Source organism: Tupaia chinensis, unplaced genomic scaffold (assembly GCF_000334495.1).
Source record: "Tupaia chinensis unplaced genomic scaffold, TupChi_1.0 Scaffold000115_1, whole genome shotgun sequence".
Lineage (NCBI taxonomy): Eukaryota > Metazoa > Chordata > Mammalia > Scandentia > Tupaiidae > Tupaia > Tupaia belangeri.
In genome coordinates this window covers 3649661-3667161 of record NW_006159579.1, presented here as the reverse complement: position 1 = coordinate 3667161, position 17501 = coordinate 3649661, and the positions used below count along the sequence as shown (strand labels likewise).

General features: G+C 42.0%; 1 protein-coding gene across 5 annotated transcripts in view; it reads right to left on the bottom strand.

Annotated features, from left to right (window-relative positions):
- The window catches only part of AAR2 (AAR2 splicing factor), a 36990-nt gene extending 19993 nt beyond the window's left edge, over window positions 1–16997 (bottom strand). For 2 of the 5 annotated variants that reach the window (XM_027770168.1, XM_006144085.3), the window contains exons 1-3: window positions 16676–16934; window positions 12909–13720; window positions 9120–9349 (exon numbers count right to left, since the gene is read on the bottom strand). In XM_027770168.1, coding sequence (XP_027625969.1) covers window positions 9120–9349; window positions 12909–13665 — 987 coding nt within the window. In that variant the 5' untranslated portion in view covers window positions 13666–13720; window positions 16676–16934. Of the gene's footprint in view, window positions 1–9119; window positions 9350–12908; window positions 13721–16333; window positions 16648–16675 lie in introns of those variants that run through there. The other 3 variants (XM_014586147.2, XM_006144084.2, XM_027770167.1) reach the window with 3 other exon arrangements.
- Between the last annotated feature and the right edge of the window lie 504 nt (window positions 16998–17501).

Below are 17501 nucleotides of genomic sequence, written 5' to 3'. Positions count from 1 at the left end.
ATAAGACCCCCAAAGCACAGGCAATCCCCCCCCCCAAATAAACCCCAGATTACATCAGGTTAAAAAGCTTTTGTACAACAAAAGAAACAATAATTAGAATGGATCGGAGACCCTCAGAATGGGAAAATGTATTTGCGAACTGCCTCAAATAAGGGTCTGAATATTCAGGGATCTCAAGCAACTCATCCAAGAAAACCTGACCAACCCAATTAAAATATGGGCAAATGAGATGAACAGACAACGCTCTAAGGAAGACATGAACATCCAAAAAGCATATGAAAAAATGGCTCAACATCCCTTATCCTAAGGGAGATGCAAATCAAAACCACAATGAGATATCACCTAGCCCCAGTCAGAATGGTTAAGATCAGAACAATTTTAAATGATAAGTGCTGGAGAAACTACAGTGAAAATGGAACTCTCCTACACTGTTGGTGGGAATGTAAATTAGTACAGCCACTATGAAGGACAATATGAACAAAGACCTACAAAGAGAACTACAATATGATCCCACAATTCCATTCCTACCCAAAGGATAGGAATACACTCAGTTGGAAAGGTACTTGCACATCCATGTTTACTGAGGCATTATTCACAATTTCTAAAAAATTACATTATTCACAATTCATTATTCCTAATTCACATTTGGAACCAACCTAAATGTCCATGAACAGATGAATGGATTGAAAAAATGTGGCACATATACACTATGGACTACTACTTAGCCATAAAAAACTACAAGACCCTGGCATCTGATAGAACATGGAAGATTTACTGCTAAGTGAAGCATGCCAGACTATGAAAGAGAGGCATTGTATGTTTTCACTAAATATATACTGAATGTTGGGGCTGGCAAGTGGTGTGGTGGTTAAAGGTGAGGTTCAGGCCCCAGACCTGGTGGTTTGCTTTCTCACTTTTCCTTTCTATTTCTCTGATCAAATTGGCATGGCAGAAATTGAAAGACTGGAAGATATAAATGCATGGAGAACAACTGTTGATACTAGAGACATTGTGGGAGGAGAGTGGGAAATGTGGGAGAGGAAGGGAATTAAGGGGAAAAAGAAAGAAGCAAAAAATATAAGGGACACAAAAATTAAAAATGACCTGTTGGGGGACCAGCAGTTAGCGTAATGGCTATGTCGCTGGACTTCCACGTAGTCGACCATGGTTCATGTCCCGGACCCGGTGGCTTAAAACTCACGCCAGGCGCGTGTGCGTGCGTGCCCAAGATCCCGAGAAGAGAATGGAGAAGGGATTATGGTGTGGCCATCCCCCCCTGGGGGGTGATTTCTCGTTTTCTATATCTCTGTCTCTCTCTATCTGTCTGGTGAGCGCACGTGCCCTATAGTAAAAACCTCTCAAAAAAAAAAAAATTACCTGTTGGACTAATATGAAGTGTATGCATGCTGAGAAAATTAATTTTGCATGCTGTAATGAGATAGTCGTTGAATGTATTAAAAAATACAAAAAATTTAATTCAGAGTATTAGGAAAAATGTGAAACTTTGCATCTATATAAAACCCCCTTATAAAACATCTAAAACCTAAAAAAAAAAAAAGGAATTCAGCATTGACTGTGAAATGTAGGAGCTCTTAGAAACAGCTGTAATTTTGATCTGTACTATTAAAATAAAATATGTATTATGTTTTTCTTTTAAATTTAATCTATTTAATTAATCTTAGTTCATATTATGTGGTAGTTATTTGAAGAAGAAAAAAAAACCCAGTCCAAGTACAGATATCTCAATTTAATACTTTTTTCATCCCCAAGACCTTCATTTTCCCCCTTTAAATTTGCCAGAGGGTGCATGTGCTCAGAGAGAAAGAGAGAGAAAAGAAGAGTAAGGAAATACCTCCCCCTGCCCCAGAGCATGGTCACAACACAATCTCTTCTCCATTCCTCCCTCCTGTTGGCATTTTGGTCACACGTGCCCCGCCCCGTGTATCCCTCAAGTGTTAGGTCTGGGACTGACTCAAACTGCACAGCCAGCCACATGGGATCCAGCTGCCTTAACCTCCATGCCATGGCCTGGTCAGCCAAGACCTTCTTTTGTCTTAATAGACACTTAACACCCTTGATGTTTATTTTCAGCATCTCCCTGTGAAGAGCTAACGTACTTCTGGAACTGTCTCTTTTGCAGACCTCCAGAGCCCAAGTTGACTTCTTAAAAACAAAACAAAACAAAAAACACTTTATCAGGGTTTTATGTATAATTTAATTCACTTAGTTTACTATAATTTTTGTTTTATATATTTTATTCATGATGGAGAACACAGGCACAAAAGAGAAAGCAGGGAGGTAGGTTCAGTCCAGAAGAAAGCACCCTTGACAGGTCTCATCACACTATCTGCCATCCCTTTTCCCCAGTCCTCTAGCTCATCAGGATTTTGGGCATGCACACACATGACTGGCATGTTTTCAGGTCAAATGGTATCCTAACCCGTGGTCAGCCATGTTGCTTCCAGCATTGTAGTCTGGTTTGTTACTAACTATGCCACCAGGTTGAGCCATAAATTCACCCATGTTAAGTGTTTGATTCATTTAGAGAAATATATATACCCATGCAACCAGTACACGATATGTGTTTATGTTTTCTTTTGAGTTTGAAGACCCAGATGAATTTGTGGAACCATTACTGCATCAGGATGCAAATAGGTCTATCACTCCAAAAACTCCTTAGTGTTCCCCTTAGCATCAAACCCTCTACTCACTCCTAATCCCTGGCATCTACTGATCTATTTTTGATTCTATAGTTTCTTAAACTTGATATTTTCAAAAACTCACAATTTAGAAAGGAGATGGTTAACTAGTACTTAGTTTTCAAGCAATAACTTATTCAGATTCTTTTATTTTCAGATTAATGATCTGGTTATTTCACTAAAGTGAAACCAAGTAAATGCTTTTTAACATCTGAGAAATGAATCATCTTAATTTTAGCAGACTGATCCTGGATATTTAAAAAATACATTTGAAATAGAATGATAACATTTTACAAGTCCATGTATCTAAACAGAAAGCACACCTATTTGGTGTTTTTCTTCAATTATAAAAAAAGATATGAACACTTTAATCATTATGTCTATGTATTATCAAATTTTAAATGATTTTAGTCAGAAATATGAAATCTTTTTTTTAATACCAAGTTAAATAAATTTAGTTCAGTCAGGTCACCTTGAACAATTCAACATACTGAGGAAGGTAGCTGAGTCACCATCTGGTTCTATTTTTTAGTCAGGCTAGAGGATAAAACTTTCTGGGGCCAGGAGATAGTGTGGTGGTTAAGGTGCTGGACTCCCCCCACATGTCCAACCACAGTGAGTCCTGGGCCCAGATGGCCTGCTTTTTCACTGTCTCTTTCTGATGACCTCATGAGCACTATAGCAAAAATTTTAAAAATAACAATAATAAATAAAATTAAATAAATTAAAAAAAAATGATGGGGGGCTGGCAGGTGGCATGGTGGGTAAATCAGCTGCACTCCCACATGGCTGACCACTGTTCAAGCCCCAAACCTGGTGGCTTGCTTTCTCACTTTCTTTTTCTCTCTCTGTCTCTCTCTGGTCAACCTCAAAAAAAATAATAATAATAACAATGAATAAAATTAAATTTAAAAAATGAGTTACAAAACTAGCTAGAGGTAGAATACTTTATTTCCACCTGCAGAAGAATGTGGTGTTATAAAGTAAGACTATCACTTTACTATGATGACCAGGAAAGTAAAAAGCAGTAGGACACATGTCTTCTGAGGTTAGTTTAAAGAATTTGGGATATTTCTGGAACCAGTATATGGTGTAATGGTTATGTCACTGGACTCCCTCATAGTCGACTGAAGTTCGAGTCTCAGGCCTGGCAGCTTAAAACTCATGCAGGACATGTGTGAGTACATGCCCAAAATCTTAAGAATGGAGGAGGATTGTGGTGGCCATCCCCTCTTAGGGGTGATTTCTTGCTTTCTGTCTCTCTGGTGGAGAGTGTATGCGGCTTATGGCAAAAATCTCTCAAAAAAGACAAAAAAGAATTTGGGATATTTCACCTGGGACCCCTTAATTACATATGGGAGCCCACCCTGGGCTTCAGAATTCAGGGCTTAGCTCTGCTGAAATTGGGCAAAATTATGTGACCTCCTTGAACCTGTTTCCTCATTAGTACAATGGGCTTAAACACCTAACTTCTAACATTGCTGTAAGGGCTAAATGAGATCATGTAGATTAGGAGTGCAAAATTGAGAGGTGATGGTAGAGGAATAAGAGTCGGGAGGTAAATGTATCATAGCTGGTGTCATGATAAAAATTATATAGACATTTGGGACTAGCAGTTGGCGTAATGGCTATGTCGCTGGACTCCCATGTAGTAGACCATGGTTTGAGTACTGGACCCGGTGGCTTAAACTCAGGCCCGGCGCATGTGCATGCATGACCAAGATCCCGAGAGGAGAATGGAGAAGGGACTGTGGCGTGACCATCCCCCTGGGCAGTGATTTCTCACTTTCTGTCTCTCTGTCTCTCTTTGTCTTTCTGGCGAGTGCACACTCCCTACAGCAAAAACCTTTCCAAAAAAAAAAATTATATAGACATGATCAGAATCAATGTTTCCCCTAAAGAGTTAAAGATGGGCACTGGCAGTTAGAATACTGGCAAGAAATGAAGCTGGAGGACCAGCAAGTGGTGTGGTGCTTAAGGTGCTGGATCCCACAAAGCCAGCTGCGTGGTTTGAGTTCTGGACCCCATGGCTTGAAAATCATGCCAGGCACGTGTGTGTGCATGACCAAAATCCTGAGAGGAGACCAGAGGAGAAGGGATTGAGGCATGCCCTTCCCCAGGGGAGTTATTTCTCACTTTTCCTCTCCCCCCACCTCTCTCTCTGGTAATCACATGGGCCCTATAGTGAAAAAATAAAAAAAGAAGTTGGAAGGAATATACAGAATATTGGGGATAAAAGTATTTTAAATGACAGGCTACATGACTATATGCCTCATGCTATGCAATAAGCAATAAAAATCCTTGTTTTGTGCATAACTCACTTTCTAATATACTATTAAATTTAGATAGTCTTTTCATCAGTTTTAAAAGAATTATGGTGACTTAAGTTACTTTAAATAAAAGAAAAAACTGTATTTTTGTAAAGCAAGTAATTTTTATTCAAGCTAAATCCAAGGGATTTGTAAAAAAAAACAAAAAAAAACAAAAAAACACACAACAAAACAGTGGCAGCTATTCAAGAGGGCCTTGCATGAAAAAGAAAGAAAAAAAAAATTAATGGCTGAGGCCATTCTATGGCTGATTTTACCCATGCTAATATTGCTGTCTTTAAGTGCTTACACATACAAACACCAGTCCCTCTCCATGGGTAGTAGCCATTTAAGTTCCCAAGTAAGAAAGCCAGTTCCACTTGCTTGACTACCTGGGGAGATAGCAGGCAGGCTGGCTAAGGAAGGCTTTTATGGGCTGATTCATTCAGTCACACACACCCTGAGTTGAACGCCTGTGTGGAGGACTGGATTCTCACTGCCAAGATGGAAACAACGTGACTCTCACCATTAAAAAAAAAATAAAAGGAAAGAAAAGAAAAAGTGTTGCAATATGCTAGTCTATACTGTGTCTTTTGAAATCTCAGTCATCCCTCAAACTCATGGTCAAATGCCCCTCTTCACATTCTGGATCCCCTGTCCCTTCAAATCTCAACCCCAGTTAGAATTAATGACTACCTACTTGGTGTTCCTAATGCACTTTGATCAGACTTCACCTTTTATGCCTAAACTATTTACACTGCCATAGGATGTATGCATTCTATACATCTGAAAACACTCAATAACAGGGTGAGATAGTGTTAGGCCTTGATTCCACACTGAAAAAATAACCAGATGAGGGGCTAGACGATGGTGTGGCAGTAAAATGAGACACACTTAGAGATAGGCCCATGTGATGAGTTTGCCAGCTCACATCCAGAGACCTCCCTGAGTACACCAGGCACATGTGTACTCATGATCTGGGGTGGGTGGAGGCTGGGGGTGGATTGCAGCATCAAGACTCTGTTAGGGGTGCTGTGTCTCTATCTCTCACACTTATGGAATAAAGGAAAGAAAATAATCAGCAGAACAAAAAACAGGCCTTGGATAAAAGGAGCCTGTGGCTCAGTAGCACAGATAATATATTAATTTCAGCAAGTATATATGTAATCTATTAGTAAAGTAGGCTAAAAATACAGAAAGGGGAGAGAGAGGGATGCCCTGAGGGCATGTGAAAGGATGAACAAGTACATCACAGGCAGAGAGAAAATCAGGTTCAGTCAAGAAGGCATGAACCACGGGTATACAATTTCGGTCATACAAGATGACGTTTTAGAGATCTGTTGGACAATGCAATGCTCATAGTTAACACGATTATACTAAACAGCTAAAAATCTTTAAAGAGGGTAGATCTCATGTTTTAACTACAATTAAAAAATAAATTTGAAACAGCATGAAATAACATGGCTTGTCTGGGAACATATAAGGAGACCACTGCTGCTGGAGTTAATGGGGGGAAATGGAGTGAAAGGAGAAGCTGGAGAACAGGGTAAGAGCCAGATCCAAATGGGCTTTGTGGCCAGTGTTTGGCTTTTTATTTTCTGGGTAATGAGGAGCTACAGATGAACTGACAGGTAAGCATGGAGGAGATAAACTCTGAAGTAGTCTAGGTGAGAAAGGAGAAAGCCTTACTTATCATTAGTTAATTCACTTGTTTATTTTCCCACCACCAGTCAGGGACTCCATCTGTCTTGCTCACAGCTATATTTTAAGTTATAAAACAGGGCCTTATATTCATAGGTTCTCAGTAAATACCTGCTAAATCAATGAACAAATCCGAGGACAAAACCTCTGGCTAACTCATATAGGTATTCCTCAATAGTTTCAGTAGGTTTTATATAAAGGAGGCTCAAAAACATGCAATGATTTTTTTTTCTTTTTAATTCATGTGTGCCTGAATTTTTCCCAAATAATGACATCAAATTTTCTTGGTGAAAAGTACAAAGAATTTTTCAAACCATCAGCTTTGCACAACCCACCTGATCATCTAGCAATCCAGCTGGGCCTTTCTGCTTCGTAAATCATTGCTGGCAACAAAGCCTCAGCAATTAAAACTCAGCTGTTGGTTGTGCTGACAATGGTCGGGATAGAAGTGAGACTGTGGTCCTCCTGTGTCTGTCACACCACAAGGGTGGCACATCATTCCCTCTGGCTGCAGCCACTGTCTGACACTGCCCCACAACCCATAACCAGTAACTCTGGGTGAGATTTCTCCACAGAGGAAGGTAAAGGAATTTAACGTCTTTGTATCAAGAACCAACAAAAAGGCACTTTTTATAATTCTCCTATAGTGGAATCCACCAAGCTCAAGCTATCAGCTTGATTGCCTCATCCTCAGGGCAGCACAAGTCCTCTACCTGCCAGTTTTAAGCCTGCTCACAGGGGTTTTAAGCCTGCCCACAGTGCCACTGCCGATAGCACAGTGGTTTTAGAAAAGTGTTCTGAAAATCGGGGTCTAGCAGTTGGCGTAATGGCTATATTGCTGGACTCTCATGTAGTCGACTGCAGTTCAAGTCCGGGACCTGGTGGCTTAAACTCACGCCAGGTGCGTGTGCATGTGTGCCCAAGATCCCGAGAGGAGAATGGATTGCAGCGTGGTTGTCCACCTGGGGAGTGATTTCTCGCTTTCTGTCTTTCTCTCTTTCTGGCAAGTGCACGTGATCTATACCAAAAACCTCTCAAAAAGAAAGAAAGAAAGTGTTCTGGGAATCAAGCCCTTGATGGGGCCACTAATGTCAATCAAGAATCCTCTCTGGAGGGGCCAGTACATGGCATGGTGGTTAAAGGCACTGGACTCCCACATGGCCGACAATGGTTCAAGTCCTAGACCTGGCAGCTTGCTTTCTCACTCTCCCTTTCTCTCTCACTCTGTCCTCTCTGGTCAAATTAAAATAAACAAATAAATAAGTAAAGTTAAATAAAATAATTCTTAAAAAAAAAAAAAACGAATCCTTTTTGGAGGATCCACATTGGACTTGCAGTTTAGGGGCATAATAAGCACAGGCACTAAACCAAGACTCAGTACAAATCCTGACTTCCACTTACTGGTCATGTGACTTTAAATAAATGATTTTACTCTCCTGAGTCTCAGTTTTCTTATTTTACAAATGAGAATAATCCTCCCTGCCTTACGGGGTTCCAGAGAGATTAAATAAGGGAATCCATATCATTTACAAATATATTTCATATATATGTGTGTGTGTATATTTAAATATGGTGCCTGATATCTGTAAGAGGCATATAATGAATGCTCATTCCTTCCCATACCCTGTGTGGAAGTGGGAGGTCAGGGACTAGCCACCTTGTACAAAGCAGCAGAGCTCATGGGGTCTCACACACAGGGAGAAGAAGGGAGCTCATGGGAGAGAGAGGATAGAAACTGACAGCTAGTAGTTTCTGCTGCTTCTATACTTGAGAAACTTACACAATGTGAGTGACAGAGGCTGTCCCAAGTACATAAAGGAACCTAATCTGTTTGCAAAGAGAGGAAATAGCACAAGATGAAGATTGTAAGTTGTTTGAAGCTTCTTCCCTAATTACCACTCATAATGAAAATTTAATTGCCAAGTTAAAAGCAAATTTCACTTTTTCTGTCAGAGAATCTCTGCAGAATCTGGCACATTTTGTTTGAACAGGAAATCAAAGTTACTTTAATGCTTAAATGAGATCTAAGGAGTTACAGATGTTGCACTCGGAATAATAACCTTCGAAATTCTGCTCTGCTGGGTTGTAGCTACTCAGGGAAAAAGAAAAGCTGCTTTGAGCAGAGTAACCCAGAGGGGGAGGGGTTCGAATCCCAAGTACTCCAGTGCTAGACACTCTGGGGCAAAGATGGGGAGAGGGAGGTACAGTCATCTCAGGCATATCGGAGCTTATAGCAGGGTAGGAGAGAGAGCACACCCGGAAACATCCCATGGTTAAGAAGGTGACATTCAGAAAACTTTGCACTATGATCAAAACGCAAGAAACAAGGCAGCCCTCTGGAAGGTGCTTGCTTTCACACATCCTTGCTTTAATTCCAACCCACATGAGGATCAGCCAGAAGACTACTCACCTGTAAGGTACTGGTGAGGAAATTGTCTTGGGAGACGATGTCCACAAAGAAGTCAGCAGGGATCTCCCCAAGCTGGTGGTACAGGATGGAGATAAGGCTGATATAGAGGCTGTGGTGCTTCACCATGGCTGCTTCTGAACGGCACAGGAGGTTCAGGAGCCGCTTCCAGTGCTCAAACGCCTCATACACATTCCCCAGCAGGAAGCACACAAAGGCAAATTGGAGCTCACCTGAAAGGTACAAAGAGGAGAAATGATCCTGAGGGAGAGGAGAACCTGCTGACTCTACTCTATGCCATTCACAAGGTCATCAATTCCACTGGATCTCAGCAAAAGGCGGCCTTTTATCCTTATCATCCTGCAGAGCCCAGCAGGGGATTCTGTACCTAGCAGGTGCTCAATAAATGTTTGCTGAACTATTATAAATTCAAACTATGAGAAACCAAACTATCATTGGATTTCTGTAAAATCAGACTGCAAAAGAAGATGCGTTCCTGGTATTTTCAGGCATTTAAAAAACTTACAAAATGTGGGAACCAGCAGTTAGAGTAATGGCTATGGCGCTGAACTCCCACGTAGTCGACCGCGGTTCGTGTCCCAGACCCGGTGGCTTAAAACTCACGCCGGGCGCGTGTGCGTGCATGCCCAAGATCCCGAGAGGAGAATGGAGGAGAAGGGATTGCGGCGTGACCATCCCCCCTGGGGGGTGATTTCTCGCTTTCTGTCTCTATGTCTCTCTCTGTCAGTCTGGCGAGCACACGCGCCCTACAGTGAAAATCTCTCCAAAAAAAAAAAAATTTACAAAATGTGTCCACAGATACTCTGCCAAGTGGATCCCAAACCTGGCTGCCCATAATTACTAGGAAACCTTGTTAAAGTAAAGCTGTCCAAGCCTCAGCCTCAGAGATTTTGGTTGAGGAGAGAGGATGGGGCCTCAGTACCTCTAACAAACCTCCAGTTGATTCTGATGCAGATGGTCTGATCCAGGGCAGGGAAATGCTGTATTATACCAGTTGATCCTCAGCCCAAATCCATAAAGTGTTCAGGAAAGGTGGTATTTGCTTCATTTTATATTTTTTATTACAGATGAGGTCAAGGGCTTGCCCAAGGACATATGTTTAACAGTTTGCAATTTAAACAGTGGAAAGGTAATATAGGTTATTTATTGGACGGGAACAGTTCTATAGTCTCCCAGAACTAGAAAATTCATTAATATTTGCTCTAGCCAAATTATTAATATTTTTGTTTACTCATAGGGCTCTGTGATTTAATCTCCATGAGCAACTTGGTGGCTTCTTTGCCACCAAACATGGACTAAACTTCCTGGATTCAAATCTGAGCTCTCCCACTTAGCAGCTATGTGAATTTGGGAATGTTACTTAATCCATTTATAGCCCAATCTCCTTATTTGAGGATTGTAGTGAAGATCAAATAAATCAATGTAGTACTTGTATAGCATTTAGAATAATATCTGGCACAAAGCAGCACCCAAAAAAGATTAGTTACTATTCCCAATTTCCACCAGATGCCTGTCTCAAACAAAGAGACCTGGTGATCCGGAAGCCACTGTCCCTGGGCAAGCAACTAGATCTCTGATAGCTGCAGATACTACAGTCTCTCTGGTTTCACAGGTGGCTATAAACTTAATGAGATATATATACACACGATCCAAAAAAATAACAGATGGGCTCAACACCAAAGCATTTCTTTAAATGCATGGTACTTAATCTCTGTCACTTCCAGAGACCTGGAAAAACTTGTGCCCTTTTAATAAGCTTGTAGAACCAAGTTTGATTTATATGAATAGATACCTAGTCTAGATATTTTGAATAGGGGACTGATATTTTCAAAATACAGCTAAATTGTCTTTGCATAATAAAGGTTAATGATTTGCTTCTTCAGTTAGCTTTATCTGGTTAGTTTATGAAACTACATATTAACCTATTCTTTGCATTCATTTAAATTCATACATTTCTTTTTTGTTGTTGTTGGAAATAGTAAGCAGGTCAGTTACTAGTTAAGATCTACTTGGTTGGGACCAGCAGTTAGCATAATGGCTATGTCACTGGACCCCCACGTAGTCGACTGCGGTTTGAGTCCCGGAGCCGGTGGCTTAAACTCACGCAGGGCGCGTGTGCGTGTGTGCCCAAAATCCTGAGACAAGAATGGAGAAGGGATTGCGGCGTGGCCATCCCCCCTGGGAGGTGATTTCTTGCTTTCTGTCTCTGTCTCTCTCTGTTTTTCTGGCAAGTGCACACACCCTATAGCAAAAACCTCTAAAAAAAAATAATTAAAAAAAAAAAACTTAGAACTATTAAGTTGGTTGCTAGTTACTACTTTTTTCTCACAGAAAAAATGTAAAATTTATTTCAACATTACCATGAATAATTAAAACTATGTTAGATGACAGAAGAAAAAAATTGCCATAAATACCAGTGTTGATTGTCTTACATATATAAATTATGTACTTAATGTGATGCAGCTCAAGTTATTCCATCTGTGCTACACTTTAATTTTTGAAGTAAGATCAAGTGGAATATTAGTCTCGTTTTGGTTTGCCAGGTAAAGTAAAGGAAGATTTGCTCTTGCAGTTAACATAGCAAGCATAGGAATATGATTCCAGTGTAGGTAGAATTCTTCCTCTATTTAGTCTCACATTTCTCCTTCATTGCTGACCTTCATTTCTGACCTTGTCTAAAATTAAACAGATATCAGAAATATAGCTGATCCTTGAACAATACAGGGGTTAGGGACATCAACCCCCTGTGCAGTCAAAAATCCACATTTAATTTCTGGGGGCCAGCAGGTTGCATGGTGGTTAAGGCACTGGACACTCCCACATGGCTAATAAGAGTTTGGGTCCCGGACCCAGTGGCTTGCTTTCTCACTTTCTCTCTCTCTCTCTCTGTGTGTCTCTCTCTGGTCAAATTAAAATAAATGAATGAATGAATGAAGAAAATTAATTCTTAAAAAAAAAAAAAAAACATTTAATTTCTGGTTTCCCAAAACTTAACTACAAATAGCTCACTGTGGTTGGGAAATCTTACCAATAACGGACAGTCAGTGAATATGTATTTTATATGTTGCATGCATTATATACTCTGTTCTTACAATAAAGTAAAAAAAGAAGTTAAGAAAATAGTGAGAGGATACATTTATTGTACTATATTTATACTATATTTTCCAATATATTTATTGAAAAATATACATTTTTAAGTGGACCCATGCAGTTCAAACCCATGGTATTCAAGGGTCAAGTGTATATTATTGAAAAGGAGGAAAAGTAACAAAAAAACTGTAATAATTTTTAAAAAATCATCAGCCTATCTAAGCCAGCGAAGAGACCAACATCTTGAGAAAGTCAGGAGTAAACTAGGAGGCAGGATGGATGCTACTAAAACTCCAGGTATGGCTTGGAACCAGGAGCTCTGGGCTTTGGGCTCAGTATGACCACTAAGTTGGCTGACTCCTTCCCCACTACAGTGTTGGGCCATTTCAGTGGTTCCTCAGCTCAGCAGTATCTGCACCAGATTCACCTACAATGCTTGTGTATTAACTAGACAGATAAATGGTCAAAGCCCGACTTCAGATCTCTTGAATCAAAATATCTAGGAGTAAGGGTAAAGATACATACATCTGCTATCTTTAATGAGAATACTGGATGAGTCTCCCTTCTGACCAGGTTTAGGAACCACTGGACTATATAATCTAAGATATACTCCCTACTCTAAAACACCGCTACTAATATCCTCTCTTTGGCCCATTCCCGAAGAGTCTTACTCCTTCTCACCAAGCACATCCTTGGGACTGCTGGGGAACTGCTTGCTGAGCACAGTTTCCAGGGCATAGCTCAGGTCCATGCTGTGCCTGGTTATCTCTGCCGGGGTGGCACCTGCTGGGAACATCTGGGTTGGCAGCTCTGAGAAGCGGATCTCTGTCCCAGCTCTGGGCTTCATCTCTGGTAGCCGGGCCAGGCCCTCTTGGTAGCTCTTGCACTCTGTGCCATAGCGGGGTAGGTTCTGCTCCACCCGGTCCTTGGTATGCTTCATGGACAGCACGGGCAGCACATCTGAGAAGGCACAGATCTGCCGACTCTCAGGCTGCAGCTTCTCCATTGTAGCCTCACTGATGAAATTGGTGAGTGAAATCCACTTCTTGAGTGTGGAATATGGGTATGGTCCCAGGAACTGGTCTAGCTCCTGGAGATTGGCCCTCATGGCTTCTACTTCAGCCTCTGGGGCTGGGGATAGGTCTACCTCTTCCTGGACTGCGTTCCAGCGCAGGACCACCAGTCCCCGCTGTTGCAGGCTAAGGAAGAAGCCTATACGAGGGCCTACCTCCCTGGGATTGGCCTTGTCCACAGAGCTGTAGTGGAAAAAGTGGATGCCTGGTGGGATCATCTTTACGCCTCGGAACTTAGGCCCCACCTCCCAGGAGTTATAGTCAATGCCAAATTCTGTCCCTTTGGGCATGTTTAGGATGACCACAGTGGCTCCTTCAAAGAAGAGACACTTGGCTAGATCAGGATCCATCTGCATGGCAGCCATGAGACCAGTGGTTAATGACCAAAAAGAAAACTTTCTTCCTTGTCTTCCAGAACAGCTGAAAGAGAAAAAATATCAGATTTCATCAGCACTTGGGGAAGCATGCATCATTTGCTGAACATTTTCTATGTATGTGCTAGGTATTGAATTAGACCCTTGACATAATTATCTCCCTTAATCTTTTTGAGAGGTTTTTGCTATAGGGCACATGTGCTTGCCAGAAAGACAGAAAGAGAAGAGAGACAGAAAGTGAGAAATCACCCCCGGGGGATGGCCATGCTGCAATCTCTTCTCCTCCATTCTCCTCTCGGGATCCTGGACACACTCACACATGTGCCCGGCCTGAGTCCAAGCCACTGGGTCCGGGACTCAAACCACGGTAGAGCATATGGGAGTCCAGCAACATAGCCATTACGCCAACTGCTGGTCCCTTCCCTTAATCTTGATGACAACCCTACACCTATTTTACAGATAACAAAAATGAGAACTAGAGAGAACTTTCGTATTTTGATTTAACAAGCAAGACCACTCATTTCATAGCTAGAAAGACACCAGTTAAAGAAAAGTAATATATGTTCAAGGTCACACAAGGACCCAAATTAGAATCTGGGTACTCTGCCCTGCAGGACGGAGTTCTCACTGTTCACTCTTTGGATAGGCTCTAAAGATCTCTCTCTCATATAACACAAGATGAGGATGCAAAGTCTGATGAACCATTCTAGACTAAGTCACCTTAAACTCTCTGCCTAAAACTTACTGCTGAAGAGTGTCAGAAGATTTGAGAAGAATGATTAAATCAAACACACGCCCAGATTCCCATAAGCCTCAGGGAAGGTCCAGAAATAGAAGATAGAAAGTATGGCTCAGAAGCATCTAAACTTTACAAAAGGCTTGGGAAATGGAGAGCTTTTCAACCATAAATCCTTCTTATTTTATTCATAAAAACATCTAAACTCCAGGTAGTGAAACAACTTCCCAAGGGGCCCACAGTCAGTAGTGGCTTTGGATCATTCATCCAAAATGGATTCGAGTGGGAAAGCTGGCTTAGAAAAAATATATAGAAAGAAAGTGCTTAGGAACACTTATTTTACCAACCTCGAAACTACCCATGAGGACACATTGATAAAACTTTGTAGGCAGACACTGCCTATGTGGTATCTATAAGAATGGTTCCAATGTAAATTAATTTAAACCAATTATTTAATCTTCTAGCCCTAAACCACCTACCTATTTAACTCAATAAAAATTCACCGAATGCCTGTATCAGTCAGGATCTTTACCAGGCCCCCATAAAAACATCCACAGAGTAAGACACTGCCCTCAAGCCATTTCCAATCTAGTCAAACATACGAACAAGACACCAAAATTTCACAAACAAAAACAAGCTGCTTGTTTCATTATGTTTATTCTTTTCATCTTAAACAAAATAAAATAGTGAGGGAAGAAAGACCAATCCTTTTCTAAAAACATTAAGAGCATACTCTATCATCTTTACCCCAAAACTACTGCAAATGGCTCTCACTCTAAATCAGCATTTTTTTCCCTCAAATTGCAATATACACAACTCATTAATGGATTAAAGTATCAATTGAGAAAATTTTAACTGGCATTGCATGTTTTAAAACACACACACACACACACACACACAGAATTTTTTAAAAAAGAACCATCCATTTAATTTATTATTTTAATTTGACCACAGAGAGAAAGAGGGAAAGTGAAAAAGCAAGCCACCAGGTCTGGGACTCAAATCGTGGTCAGCCAGTACCTTAACCACCATGTCACTTGCTGGCCCCCAAAACAGAATTTTTTATGTATAAAAATACACCATCGGTAATAAGAATTGTTTTCTGAAGCTGTGTGTATGTGTGAACGCACACGTGCATGCATGTGTATACACTTGATTATGAAATAAAATGTATTTGTTACTATAGGCCAAGTTTGGTCACTGCTCTAAATTTGTATCTTTATCTACCTATCTGTAGCCCTGAATTCATAACACACTTAATAAATATTTCCTAAATGAATACATATTCCCTTTAGAATAACTGCTCATCAATGAGCTAATTTCCCTTGTGGCATCTGTGTGCTCCTCCTTGATCACGACACTGATTTCATTCTAATTCCGCCTGCCTTTAATGCTCTTCACTGTATCTCTAGCAGTGGCACATGCCTGACAGAGAAGGAGCTGGGAAAAGGTTTGTTGAGTATGCATAGAACACTGCAGCCTACCAACTCATCTCACCTACAGCTCTGAGTTCCTCACGTCCTGGAATGCAGAAAGTCATAGCCATCCAACTCTCTACACCAGATCCCTAAATCCATCAGTGTCCCCCCCAGAGAGTGCTTGCCGATCAGTCCATTCTCCATCCAACAGCCAGACAGATCTTTCCAAAATGCCACTCTAATCATGTCACCATCCACACATAACACCCTCTGCGTGGCGTCCCATGTGGCCCTTGGGAAGCCTAAACTGTTAGGGTGACCGACAAACCCTGTGTGGCCTGGCCCCTGGCAACTCCTCCAGCTTGCTTCATATACTTCTCCCTTCACAAGCTCTGTTCAGCCACACTGGCCCCTTCCAGGCCCTCAAAGAGGAGGCTCCCCCCAGACAGAACACTTCCCTCCCCACTCTGTTAAAGCACGTTTCTGATCTCAGCTTTGTATTTACCTCCTCAGTAAAGCTCCCCTCACCGGGCCAGAGGTCTCCGGTGCACACCCACTCTGCCTTGCAGCCCTCTATTTCAATGATCACTATTACAATTTTGCATGTTTGATTGAGGACTGTCACTTCCACAAGACTTGAGTCTTTTTGTATCCCTGGCACATAGTGGGTGTTTAACAAACATGAGTCGCATAGAAGAAGGATATCCAGTCTTGTAGTACAGGAGAAACCTAAGCTCGGTTCGGAGAAATGACTTATCCAAAGTCAGCAGAGTACGGCAGAAGCAGATGGGTACTGCCAAGGTCTCTGGCCTCCAAGCTCTAAAGTTAAGAAAAAAATTGAAGTTACCTCGGTGCCTCGGGAAGCTCTGGCAACGGTGTCTCTGGTGACGGCTTCTCAGGGAGAAAGGCCTCTAGAGACACCAGCGTCCCAGCACTGGCCCACAAACCGAGACGCAGCCGCTCCGGCGAGGCGGGCCCGGTTCCGGGCTCTCGGCGATTCCCATTCCGAGTGGCGCTGCCACACACACAAAGCAACCAGCGAGAGAAAACAGATGCCAGAAGGCCGTACTCACCGCCTCAGTTCACGGTCCACTGCCGCGGAAACGCACCGGAAGCTCACGTGCTTTGGCGCCGGAAGCGAGCAACAAAGAAAGTGGTCCCGCGGATCCTCCGTCAGGGAAGGAACGGTCCGTGCCTGCAAAATCCTCTCGATGAAATGTTGCCTTTTATGACTCTTGAGTTTCTCGTTTTGGCACCTGAATTGTGGATAACAGCTCTCGTTAAACTGTGCAGTTTATATCCCCTTCCAGAAACAATCACTAGCCATAGTCCCTTGGTCTCCAGCAGTCATGGTCACCGAAGCTCGGTCAAGACGATGGCTACCTAGTTAGTACCCCGTCAGCTCGGTCGTGGTCCTGGTCAGCCGATCTCTGTTAGAGTCACAGTGTCACAGCTAGCCTGCTGTCTCCCAGTATCAGCTTTCAGACACTCAGTTGGAAAGGAGAGCCTCAGACCTACCCCTAGCCCAGAGAGCACCATCCTCAGCCCAGCAGATTCATCCCAACAGGTCCTCCAGCCATAACGACTCAGATCCCTGCAGCCCAAGTCTGTCTTAGGTTATCAACACACACAGGGAGGGAACCAGCTCTTTTTTCTCTACACTGCTTCCCTGG